The following is a 14063-nucleotide window of genomic DNA, read 5'->3' on the forward strand; positions in this document are numbered from 1 at the left end:
CGTACTTAGACACTGGCACATAATATGGCAAATTTGTAAGTTGACTGCTTGTTGCATACGTGCTGCTTTTTAAGCTTTTCCGTCATTATCCCTCCAACCGAAATCATTATAGGAATAATAATAATAATAATAATAATAATAATTATTATTATTATTATTATTAGTCACATCCAAATGAAGCTCATAAAATTCAAAGAAATTAACTTGCATTCAGATAATTCCTAAAAATTAATTTTCCTGCTACCAATAATAATTTTGTTAAGCCTCCAAAACTGCTACCAATGTAATTTTTCAATTGCCATCAAAGAAACTAGTACAAAAATGTTTGTTGCAAAATTTATTTATTTTCAACAGTTGTCACCATTTACAATTTCGATGGTTTCGTTCTTGCATATGCCAATGCTTCTCGCAGAGCAGACAACACAAATTCCACCTTTTCTGGAGTGGCATTGTAGCCCATTAGACCAATCCTGAACACCTGGCCAACGGTTGGTCCTAAACCACCGCCAACCTCCAGCTGGTATCTAGGCAGAATTTAACTATTAGAAAGTAACTGAAAAATCCTTACACTACTATAAATTGAAATAGGGTCTCATATTTATTTATTTTAGCAAGAAAGAACAAATTGTGGTTTAGAATATTTGTTGGTATACTACTTTTAACCATAAATATCTAAATTAATACTTAATTTTAACATTCAATTTTTGAACTAATAATACCTGATATATACCTCTAATGTTGAGTGTATTGTGTGTGGCCTGCTAGTTGCAAAGGTAAAAGTGTGTATGTTGTTCTGTGACAATTGTCAAAAAACAGCAATAATAGGCTTATCGAGTATAATGGGTAAGCCTTTTGATTTTCGGTAAGTTTTTGTGGAGACTTCTTGTATTTTAAACAATAAAATGGGAGGCCAGGGGTCGGACTTTATTCGTGGAGCAGAGTTAATTAATTACAAAAGATATCTAATCAAAATGAATAGTAGTTTTCTGTGATTTGCGGGGTTCCACTGGCTATGGACACTGAAGATTTGCTGATTTAAAAAAGGATTTTCAATTTAGAACTGTGGCAAAGCCATAGCTCCACAAACAACTTAATTTCATTTTTTAAATGTTTAGAATTTGACTAATACAAGTGGTTACTCGATGCTCTTTTCCGTACTCAAACTAGCTAAATTATTCTCTGCCATGTCACTAACGTACTGATTAAAAAAAGCAGGAGACCCAGAAGTGAGGTCATAAACGCTGACTTTCGCAAGGCTTTTGATAAAGTCAACTGTATTGATCAATAGGTCATTGAATGGAGACCAGACTAAATCTTAAACGAAATAGTATTAGCCACTAGAAATTTCGCCGACTTTGACAAACTCGTTGCACAGCCAAATATACCGTATGTGTAAAACATTACTAGTTCTGAATTTTCTCGGTTCATAAAATTCAGAGATATAATTGGCTGTGCAACCAGTTTGTTAAATCAGTAATATTTCGGTATATTTTTGAAAAATAGGACAAATACAGTGGCGTGTGATATGACCGTCAGACAATCTTTAAAATACCATGAGTAAAAAAATCCGGTCGTTCCTAAACCCGTGACTTATGTAGCGGAAATATCCGAAAGGGCTTGAGAACGTGGGTAATGAACTTGATGACTTAATTGAATATTTAAGAGTGGAGAGTAAAAAAAAGCTTTTGAAAATGTTATCTTTTAAGATAAAAAAACGGATAGTTCAGAACAAGATAATATCTAATGTATGCGTTGTACGTTAAATTTCCTTTCAAAATAAAAAAAATAATATTTATATAATCTCGTATATAAAAAATCATAAATATTATTGTTTTTCAGCAATAGCCAATTATTATTAGACTACACAAGTATGTGGGTTCTATTATATATCCTCAACCGGGTAATAAATAAATAAAATAAATAAATAAATATAGATACAGATATTTACTTTTCCATTATATAATCAAGAACCGTGTTCCAGTCCACGTCGGTTGGAACTTTAAGGGTTGTAACTGATGGAAGTCTGTCGTGTTCCTCTTCAACAAAGAATTCGAGTTTCAACTTCTCCAGGCCTCTATAGAGTTGACTCGCGCATCGCTGATGCCTCGCGATCACATTCTCTATCCCTTCCTGAGCAATAATTGCCAAGCCCTCTCTAAAGGCACATAGCAGATTGGAGGATACCGTATGATGATATCTAAAAATTAAAGATTAATAATTAATAGATTAATATAATGTGGAGGTCGTAAATACTGCAAAATGCTGTCCAGAAAGACCGTATTGGTTGAAATTTGAAATAACTCCCTTATATGGGAATATTGGCTATTCTTCTTTAAGATTGTATTATGTTGGTTTGAACTAATATCGGCCTATATATAAATCAGTTATTGAAAAAAATACAGGAGAAAAGTAAAATTTTGATCCGATGAAAATAATTATTCTTTTCCAAACTTGCCGCACATATAACTTTTGTGTTGACCGATTGTGCTCATATAAGAAATTGAGAAATAAAATAAATCCATATTATATTTTACTAGGAATTTGTTACATGGCATTTGATTTCCACGAAATGAATAAAAACACATATAGTTCTGGATCAGTTTGGTCTTTTTTAAAACTCCTTTGCTGCTTCAAGTTGATAGGAAAAAAATTACAATTACGGTTCATATAAAATTCCCGGGAGACCCTAACCTAAGCTTATTTTTGCCATGCTCAGGTCCAATTCATTATAAGCTATCGAATTTCCTTTTGGGGTAATCAGATATTTTTAAATTACAAAAACGAAAGTATCTTGGGGTTTCGTCCGAGTGCTTTCGATGTACCATTTTTTGGTAAACTTATAATACTAGGAGTTCCATCACTATATTTTGTTATGTTGGTGATAAAAAATATTTTGACCATATGCAGAGGGGACATTGTTTACACTTTTAATGAACGGTTGAATTCTTATTATTTGTATACTTTTAAATTTAATTATTATTTAATTTTTTTACTGTGTGGTGTACATTTTGTAATAATTAATATAATGTGTTTTAATTACATATTTTTTAAAGTAGTTTGGCGACATCTGGAGACGTTGCATTATCATACGTTGTCGGCAATATAGAATATTTCTATTATAAATACTGCCTGTGAAACAATAATAGAAATCCAACGATTTCCATGAAACTGAAGCTCCTAGTTAAATGTAAAACGCTTACTTTTCTAAACTCGCCAAACTTAAAGAACGCTTGCTGGTTGCCACCAATCGGGAACGTTCATAAAACATATTTGATAGATAAAACATTTATTTATCTCGATTATGTCTAATAGCTACTATATCTGATTAGAGAAAGATTTACCAAAAGAAGATTTTGTAAATGAATAAAGTTTCTTCTGCTATTTAGATACTTACATTCTGGATTTGCCTGGAAAGCAATCCCACTGTTGAGCCAGGAGAATTATATCCCAATAGTAGACTGGCACGATAGTTTTGCGGTGTAGTATTTTCGATCTGTAACGATACTTAATTTAAAAATATAGGGCTTTCACAGTCATTGTAAGTATTCATTATTTAAATTACTTACACAGCTGCGGAACTAAACGAGACAGGGGCCAGACCGGGAGGAGCTCCTAAGATTTTTTGCGAGCCAGAATAAATAGCGTCAATCTTCCATCTATCGACGAAGACTGGAACTGCACCAAGCGATGCTACAGTATCTACAGCGAATAAGCATTGGTATCTGAAAAGTTGAAAGTGCAGGTTCAGCTCTATTGTATCTTAAGCGAACAAATTTCTTCTCTGCTTTACTTGAAACGACCTGGATATCCAATCCTTTAATTCTCTACCCACCCTTCCTTCTACCAACCTGAAGACTATTTAGAAAAATATTTTTTTCACTAGGGCACTATGGATGCTGAGCCCTCAGATTTCCCAAAATCGTTAATTTTTGAAGACGTTTAACACAATCTGTTGTTATAGAGCCAACCCATAGATACGGGACAAAAAACATATTGAATTCAGGTAATTAGGTTTTACAAAATTCACTTACTTTTCTTTAAGTGTCGGAGAAAATGTTTTCAAATCTGAATTGAATAGCGATAAAGCAGTTTTTCTCCAGAATGGTCCGGTTGTACAATAGACTCAATGGTATTCTTAGTTGACGAGACACAATATGAAGGGTACGTCAGAAAAGATCAGACGATTAGTCAAAGGTTATGAATATGAAAACACACACGACACATCGAGTCAAGATAATGAGGCGTAATTTCAATTAAGCTCCTTCGTAGCAAACAGGAACAAAATTTTTAGCAATAAAAACGTGATGAATATGATTTGGCAACCACTAGTGGACAACTTCATAGTTAACTGTACCCAACTCGATCACATATGAAGAAGTAAAAAAAATACAGTGGGTTTCACAGTTAATTTAGTTTATTCTTTATCCTACATTAAAATAATCTACAATAAAATAATTTAGATAGGACCGGGCCAACGTCCAAATCTCGGTCAGCTAAATAAAATTCATTTTGGGTCAGAAACGTTTTATTTCGTTGACTTTCCAGGAAAAGCTTGTTGTAGAGAAGCTCGGGCAGTAAATTTCTGACTGAAACAGCGAGTCGTAAGATGATGTCCTTGGCTTATATTATAATCTTGATCATTTGTATTAGTCGGTAGAGGAAATTTGTTTTTGTGAATATTTATCAAACTGGCCCAGAGGTAAACATTGAATTTAATACAGAGGCTTTTAAAAACAGGACAACGGACATCTTTTGTACCAGCGTTCGCTAAAATGCGAATAGCTTTGTTCTGCTTTATAAACATCCCTGGAGATTCAGTCGAATAAGAAACATGAAATTCGATAAAACAGAGTAGGAGCTCTTAACCGTTTCAATCGCCAGACTCATGTGACTCTTTTTTATTTCAGAATAGTTGTCACAAGTTCCAATATACCGGTGTTTGTCCAGAACGAAATATAGAAGATAAAATGATAACAATTCTAGGCAGTTCTCGATTCATAAGAAATATGATTGACTTTTTCCAGTCAGACGCTGAAATATTCCATAAGGAATAAAGCAAAACACTGTGATAATAGATATACTGCAAAACTCTGCACTGGTGAGTAGTACAATGCCACAGGGCTAACTTTATTTCATTCGAAATTTTATGGAACAAATCTCTGTTTGACAAGTTCAAAACGAGATTGAGACTAACTGTTCCATTTCATGATTTTGACAGTATATATATATATATATATATATATATATATATATATATATATATATATATATATATATATATATATATATATATATATATATATATATATTTTTCACGTATTGATTCACGGATGGAAAAATGTGATGACACTATATTCCGGGATATCATCCGTTCGCTTGTTGAACTCCGACTGGAATCCTGCAGACGTTTCGCCAAAATCTCACTTGGCATCTTCAATGCTCGCGCTCCGAAAACACTTCGAACACACAGTGGGATTTTGGGGAAACGTCTGCAGGATTCCAGTCGGAGTTCAACAAGCGAACGGATGATATTACGGAATATAGTGTCATCATATATATATATATATATATATATATATATATATATATATATATATATATATATATATATATATATATATATATATATATATATATATATATATATATCAAAGAAGTCGAACAAAACAGATTTATTACTACATTCAAAATCATGAAATCGAACAGTTAGGACGCCATTATATATATATTATAGTATTATTGTTTTACATTACCTTTTGCAAATATCGCCAATGCCTTCTAACGGCTGATAAACTCCTGTCGTACTTTCTCCCTGAATTGTAAACAGAACTTTCGGTCTAAAACTCTCAATCGCATGTTCGATCTCGCCCAAACTGAAATTGCGCGACAATTTCGATGTTAATTTTTTAACGACTCCACCTGAAATATACCAAGCTTATGAATACATTTTAACAATGAATTTTTGGACCGAATAACAAATAATTAGTTATTTGTTAATTAAACTAACAATTAATCAGCATTAGAAGTTTTTACAAAACTTCTGGATTCCTCCTGCATCGGTTTTTGCTCAATCGAAATTGCTGACGTTTCGCCAATCATCGTGTTAGCGTGTGGAAGATTTCTTTGACAAATTAGCATTAGAAGTTGTATCAGAAGCAGTTTAGATGGTGATTTTAGTTATAAAATGACTTTGGGCAAATGTAACGAAGAATTTCCGACTAAGGCTGAGGTCGGATCTACTGTTAACCGTGACCACATTCGTACGGTAGTAAATAAATTTCGACTTGGAGTACGTAATGAGAGAGTAGAAAGGCTAGCGCAGTTTTGCATTGATAATAAATTTATAATAATTAATACAACGCACAAACACCATAAAAGAAGGTTTTATACCTAGCCTTCAAAGGATGGATTACATAAGAACCAAATAAAATATATCCTTATTGAATCACGCTGGAGATCATCAGTGCACAACACAAATACTGTGGCAGTATAAAAAACTGCGCAGTGGCTAAAAGACTGGTCTAACTCAGGCATTATACCTCCTCATGAGAAAGTTGCTATCAGCAGATATAACAACTATAGACTAATATTACATAGCCGCAAAATCATGCCGTATGTCATCCGATATAAGACTAGCACAGTTTGCCACCGGTTAGATAGCCCAGGAACAGGATTTTCAAATATTAAATGTTCGCGTTCTTATTGAAAAAGTTTGCGAAAACTACCCGCCTATATACCTCTGCTTTGTTGATTATGAAAAACAGTTTGGCACCCTTGCATCTAGAAATATTTATATATCAAGATAACTCGAACCAACCCTAAAGTAACCATTTCAATAAAATTTGGAAGGTAAAAGTTGTTTATATTGCTACAAAAAGAATTTGAACAACTTAACTAGTGCGGTGCGTAAGGAGGCTATCGCTGCAATATTTTTCTTTTATAGCAAAATTAAGATGACTGTTTAGTACCTCATGATCGTTTGTCGATTTCGATCTCTTTACGTTTACGTTTAGGTTGTGTTATGTCCTGTATCCAATATATATTTTTTTAAAGATTTTTAGGGCTGTTAATTTTTACGAATATTGGTTCTATTTGTTTTAACAGTTCTTCAAGTGCTTGTACCAGTGTCTTATAAACAAATATTCGCAGAAAAAAAATCTAAAGGATTGAAGACCGGGGATTTTGGCGTCCATGCTACAGAAACTCCGCTACCAATCCAACGATAACCGACAGAGCAAATTAGGGATTACCAACGCCTCCGTTGTTAGAAACTCTGAAGTGGTACCTTTGGTTTACCTGGGATCTTGGCTGCAAAATAACGGAAGCAGTGAAATGGAGATTGTTCCAGCGACGAGTCAACTAACCAAAATCTGAAAGGACCCAATATATCTATAAAAACAAATATAGGACTGATTAACTGGCACACATCGGATACGTGTACTATAAAGATAGAAGAATTGATGCTTTTGAAATGTGGCGTTGGCTCAGGCTTTTGAGAGTACCATGGACCACCAAGCGCACCAATGTGTCTGTTCTAAATGAAATTAAGCTCACACATAGCATGGTGTCATCTAATATTGTATATTATTTGGACACATATCACGGCATGATAATATGGAACAATCAATGGTACAGGGAGTGGTTGAAGCAAAACGATGTTGCAAATGCTCGCTTAGCCTGTGGACGCATATAGTATTCCCTTTGAAAGCATCAAAATAATAAGCAAAAATAGCGAGTGGTGGCGTCTAATTGACGAACAAGTTATAAGCCGACAAGGCCAAGCAAATAACATTTAATGGTCACCACGCGTCTTTAACGACGTTGGATATTTCAAATCACGTTTGTTACGACCTATCTAGTCGGATCTTTTATTTATGCATTTAATTATATCATTTAAGGTTTTTTGAAAATATTAAAGAAAAAAAAACGATATTTCTAAAATAAATTCTTTTTTTATTCAGTAAAAAAGTGAAATCCAAGTTAAAAAACATGAAAAAAACATTACTTTGACTTTTTTCAAGGAAATTTTTGTCTTTTTGCTGCGTTGTTCGGACATTCGGCTGTATGTTTTTAAGGGCATATCCCTTTTTAACATCCAACATTTACCTTGGTATCGAAGTTTTGTTTCCTGAATGTCATGGTGAAACCTCTCTCCTTGTTTTTCGTTAACTGCTCCAGGGTTTCGAGGAAAATAGTTCAAATATAATAACAAGAAATGCTCTTTCAAACTCATATTACAACCTAGACGACGAAAGTGTTGTAATATATATTGAACAATAATTTCGTAGTTTTCATCCTTAGAGTTCCCAAGAAAGTTATCAATTACTTCTTTAAATTTTAAGTTTTTCTCCACATTAATCATTAATCATATCATAAATACCTTCTTTTATCTTCATCACCATCATCATCATATATGGCTGAAAATTTGTCACACAAATATTTGCAACACTGTCCATTTTTGTCTAGGGCTTTAACAAACTGCTTCATCAAGCAGAGTTTGATATTTAGAGGTGGCAGTAAATCTTAATACATTTCTACTTCCAGGTGTAAGGCTTGTTCTAGAGGGCCATTCTATCCTAAATTTCCTTACGTTTCTTACGAATGTTCAACGGAAACCGAAGCCAGTTCGTTACCATTGTGCAATAAAACGCCTTTCAAACTACTCTTACTTGATCAATAAACAGGTGTCATTCTTCTTTTATATACGGCACATTTCCTAATTTTGAAACTAAGACAGGAATATTGTTGCAATACACGAGCGGTCCTTCCTAAGTAAAAGTAGCATAACTCTTTTTCGCGATCCCGATAAAAGCTTGATATGACGCCAGAAGCCAATAAATGCTTGTCACGAAGTCTGGACGCTAACAATTCGCATACAGCCTTTGCCAAGATTGGGATGCACAATTTGTTCCTTATTTTTTCTGTTGAATCCTTGAACATTACAAGAACAAAAATAACAATCATCACTGTAATTCCTAGGTTCTCGCCATACCATAGGAACACGAAAGCTTTCTTCCTACCTTTTTCCCGGCTTCTTAATGCTTCGACGCACAAAAGAAGTTAGTTTGCTTTTGCGTTTCTACGACATAACTATCACAGATATTGCAAAAGCCATGTGGATCGTGCATTCAAGGCCTTTTTTTTTTCATATTTGAATGTTCTAGAATACTAGAAATACGCAACAATGAAGTCAACAGCCGCGAACACAGTAGCATGATGACCAATACAACTAAACTGAGCATAAGCAGGTTACAAAGCTGTAACTCTGTTGCTTTGCATATCATTCAGTGTTGTGTTTAATTTCATAAAAATCATTTAATTATTTAAAAATCATGCCAAACATGAAACAAACATCTTCATGTCATAAGTATGTATATTAATATAATAACATTTTTAAAATACAGCTTTCAAACCTCAAAATTATTGTAGACCTGTGTAATTCAAACTTAGGCGCAATTTTACCCCAAGCGGAAGCTATTTTGGAGTATAATGCAAACTATCATTATTCCCCTGTATACGTAAATATGCCACTGACATAATTTCTTATTGGTGTAAGACCTCTACAGCTGTAAAACTGATGCATCATACAGGATGTTTTAAACACGTAGGGCGGCTATCGATTTCAAGAAGACGGAAATTATATCTGAAATTTTAAGGTCCGGATTACCTTTAGATGCTGCTGGCCAACGTAACAGGCGTTGCTGTATGACTCTAAAATATTTCTAAAAATACCTTTTGCACTGACCTATTGCAAGCGATTATAGTGGTAATAAATAAAAAAACCTTAAAAGAATAGAAAATTTTAATGAATAAGTAATTCTTAACTTTTCGGTCTCTAAGTTTGTTTCTTTCAAAAATTAATTACTTCTTTTGTTAAATAGTTTCAGGAAACGTATTTAACTTATGTACGAGGGCAGCGCCACAATTTCCCGTCCTGAATAGAAAAGAAACAAAGTAGAGTAACAATTTTTTATTGTTTTTCAATATAATCCCCCTTAACTTCAATACACTTATTACATATCTTTATTAACAACTCAATCCCTTTAAAAATGTATTCTTTGGGTTTGTCTGCAAAATGAGCTAAAACAGCCTCTTTTAACTCAACTTCGTCGTTAAACCGCCGTCCACGTAAGTGCTTTTTCAAATATCCAAACAAATAATAATTGTTGGGAGCCATATCTGGACTATAGGGAGGATGATCTATCTGTTGGAACCCACACTCTAAAATGGCAGTTTGTGCAACACCACCAGTATGAACAGGTGCATTATCGTGCAAAAGACGCACGCATCTGGTCAGTTTTCCCTAGACGTTTTACACGTATGCAGTCTCGCAATTTATGTAATCATGTTGCGTAATATTTACCATTGACAGTGGTATTAGTTTCTTTAAAATCTATCAAAAGAATTCGTTCACAATCCCAAAAGATCGTGGCCATCACCTTTTTTGTTGACTGGCTGACTCTGAATTTTCTTGGAGGTGCTTCACCCTTACGACGCCACTCCATTGATTCTTTTTTCGATAGGGGGTCATAATAGAGAACCATAGCTTCATCTCCCGTCACAATAGTTTCTATCACAGGCTTAAGTTCCGACCCACAGAGTTCCAGAAAATACCGCGCACACTCGTCACGGCGTTGTTCTTGAATAGCTGAATGGTTTTTAGGAACCCATCTTGCACTAACCTTATGCATACCTAAATGATCATGCAGGATTCGACGAACACTTGTATCAGAATGCTTAGTAATTTCCACAATCTCAACAATATCTTCCGTTATGATCTAAACTGGTCGACCAGTTCTTGAATCATCTTCAAGGGACTCCTGCCCCATTCGAAAACGTTTTGCCCATTCTTTCACTACAGAATACAAAGGAGAATATTCGCCGTACATACCATCCAGCCTTTCTTCAATAATTTTAGGTGCAAACCCTTCTTTTGTCAAAAACTTTATGACTGCTCTATACTCATTTTGCGTTATTTGCGACATTTTTTCGGACACGTCTTGTTTAAAAAAAACTATATATAAAAAAAAACTATTTAACGCAAGACTTCAAATTTTTTTCGCAGCCTACTAAGATATATAATTAAAAGAAAACAAAGTTTTATCGTGATACTTGAGCTGCATCTATGTCAGGCCGGGAAATTTTGGCGCTAACCTCGTATATATAAATTATGGGACTAATCACACTAGGTAAATTTTTTTTACAGATTTATTTTTTGCCTAGTCAAGTGATATAGATAAGCAATAGGGAGGAGAAAAGGGCATTCGGTATTGCGAAGGAGTTTGCTATGTTTAAACGCTTACCGTATCTTGTAGCCAAGTCAGCTATCCTATTTCCCCAAAGTCCGTTTGCCGTGATTAAAATTTTGTCACCGGGTTCGATCAAATTGCAGACTAACGCTTCCATGCCGCCGTGTCCGCTCGCAGAAATACATAGTGTGACCTCGTTTCTAGTTTGAAAGACGTATTGAATGCCTTTCTTAATTTCATCCATTACCTAGATGATCATAAATATACTTTAAAAAGCAGTAGTTTTACTTTCTCTGTTTTATTTCGATTCCTTTACCGGAATTGTATTTCTAAATTTCAAGAACTTATTTTGTTTTGATTAATTACTATTTGTAATTCTAAAAGGTTGGTGTAAATTTACCAAATTAATAATACAGAACGTATGTTTTTAATATGTTTTTAAGTCAAACCCACCAGTCTAATATTTCATATGGAACTCTCCAGATTCCCAAAAATACCATACAAGTTATAATTGCTGCGAAAATCTTATTGGGAAAATGGTTATGAGTTCTTGCCAGCTAAGTTTCGAATGACTAATGATTTGGGTGTCGTGATTTAGGAAATTATTGCTGTATAGTTATAGTCCCACCTTGATTTTCCAATTTACTATTGCCATAATATGTGGCAAAAAGATTCCTGTCAGGGTATTTAAAACAGACCCAACAATGTTTAAGGAGGTGATTCCTCAGACCAGAAAAACTTATCCGAGAGGTGTACCGCATTTACACACGCTTCCTGCCTTTCTGGATATGAACGATATTCGTGAGATTTTGACACTAAGATACAGAAATCGCTGGATTGGCTGAGAAGTACCTTAGTTATGGCCTGCACTATCCCCGAATTTAAACCCTGTGGATTTCCTATAAGGCTACTTAAATTAGAAACGTGGACATGTAATAAAACAGTTTTTATTTTTTTATATGCCATAAAGGAAACAAGATATGAGAAAAGGTTAATTGACGAAAAAGTAGTAGTTTTAGTTGCTCTGTCTGGGGGAAGTATCCAAATTATATTAAACTCAGTGGTATACATTTTTATCAATAAATTTTATAAAGTTGTACCCCCCCCCCTCTTCGTTTGTGTTCCCTTAGAAGATATCTTAATTAATTAATTAATGGGAACCTTTTTCACAAAATAATTTGAGAAATCCCCCCTTGAATATTTAAAAAATTGGAGATATAGGTTTTATTTTTCCCTTGCGTTATTTTATAATTATAAAAATAAGATATTTTTTGGAGATTTCGTTGGATGAAAGGTATCGCAATATTTTGCTGGGTTTGGTGCTCTACAGGAGCCAAAAATGAAATATGTAATAAAGTATTGTAGTCAGATTTCTCTAACATAGTTAAAATATCACTTTGATTTGAATAAGACGTTCCATTTAATTGGTACAATCCTCTGTTTTTTGGTGAGTCGAAATAAATCCAAAACTTATTTCAAGTTTTGAAGGAATTATGGCTGGAATAGTGCTGCAAATATTGTAAATTTTATTAGAAAATACAATTTTCAATAAAAAATAGGCCAGATATCTTTATTATAAATTTTATGTTTGCCCCAATATATTTTGAAACAAAGATGGTACTCATTATCTCAAGTTTTCGAATCGTTCAGAATTGCTTTATTTATCAATGAATGTACGCGTTCAAATTAAATCAGAACAAAACGAACTCTCTTGTGGTTTAAAACTTCAATATGACGCGCATGCGTGAAAAGGTCTTCGTATGGCTGAAAAAATTTAAGTGTGCCTTCGGCTGTCTTTTTAAATAATGCCACAGTTATCTGCAGAACTACCGCAAATTTTAAAAATTTCTAAACTGAATTTTGCTAGGAAATATAGACAGCACGAATTAGGGGGTGGGGGTCGAATTAGAGTTACCCTGTATTTTACAATCCGGCATATATGCAATACAAAAAATATTATTATAAGAATATCTTTTTGTCGGCATTTAATTGAAGAACAAACTAATTATTAGATATGTTCTAATTATTTAATTATTTATAAACTTGCCTGGAAGGTCTCTGGATGCATGTGTCCGATGACTGGCTGAGCAATAGCCCGAAGGACCCTTGGAGCAGGATTGGAGGGTCCTGGTCCCATAAGGATTTTATTCGGAACCCTCAGAGGGTTAAAAAGTTCTTGAGGCGGGGCTACGTCCATGTTGAAACTAAATCGCTTGGGCAAATCGGACTGACCAGTACTAACTGCGGCAATATGCACAAATGTTTTAAATATCTATAGAGGCTTTTACAGTGGCGGCGTAAGAATGTTGTTTTATATTCATATTGAAAAGACCATATTAATAATTAGAATTGATGCGGAACATTCTGGGAAAAATTAGAACTGATAAGATCAAGAATAGCTAATGCTATAGCTATGAAGTGTCCCAAAGATATACGCTTATTTTTATGAAAGTTTACCTTCAGCCAAATTTGACGTTGCCGCCTTTTCATATCGGTCATGTCTTCATAAGTAAAATAGGTCATCCTTATCAATCAAAACGCCGCGATGGCTCAACTCATTAAGGTTCAAACTAGGACTGTCAGCAATTGGTCTGTCCGTCACTGGGACCAAAAGAATCTATTGAGACTCTCTTTAAAGCTACAAGTTTATTGCTTCTGGTTTTGGTTACGCTCAGCCAAATGGAAACCGACTATCGGTATTCCCTTCATTCACATTGGCATAGCACTGTGCGGAGATGCCTCTCAAGTCTGCAGTGGCCCGTCAGTAGAAATTATTAAGGACGTTTCCTTGTAGATTTGACTGATGGATTTCTG

The 14063-nt window shown here is 34.3% G+C and overlaps 1 protein-coding gene across 1 annotated transcript; it reads right to left on the reverse strand.

Annotated features, from left to right (window-relative positions):
• Positions 1-329: 329 nt before the first annotated feature.
• On the reverse strand, positions 330-13478 carry LOC132703934 (alanine--glyoxylate aminotransferase-like). Its single transcript, XM_060673491.1, has 7 exons — positions 13297-13478; positions 11304-11496; positions 5754-5919; positions 3567-3722; positions 3395-3493; positions 1949-2197; positions 330-524 (listed from the first exon to the last, which is right to left on the reverse strand). Exons 1-7 carry the CDS (start codon positions 13444-13446, stop codon positions 365-367), a joined length of 1173 nt encoding a protein of 390 aa, XP_060529474.1. The 5' UTR covers positions 13447-13478; the 3' UTR covers positions 330-364.
• Between the last annotated feature and the right edge of the window lie 585 nt (positions 13479-14063).

Source organism: Cylas formicarius, unplaced genomic scaffold, assembly GCF_029955315.1.
Source record: "Cylas formicarius isolate icCylForm1 unplaced genomic scaffold, icCylForm1.1 PGA_scaffold_6__28_contigs__length_40554024, whole genome shotgun sequence".
NCBI lineage: Eukaryota > Metazoa > Arthropoda > Insecta > Coleoptera > Brentidae > Cylas > Cylas formicarius.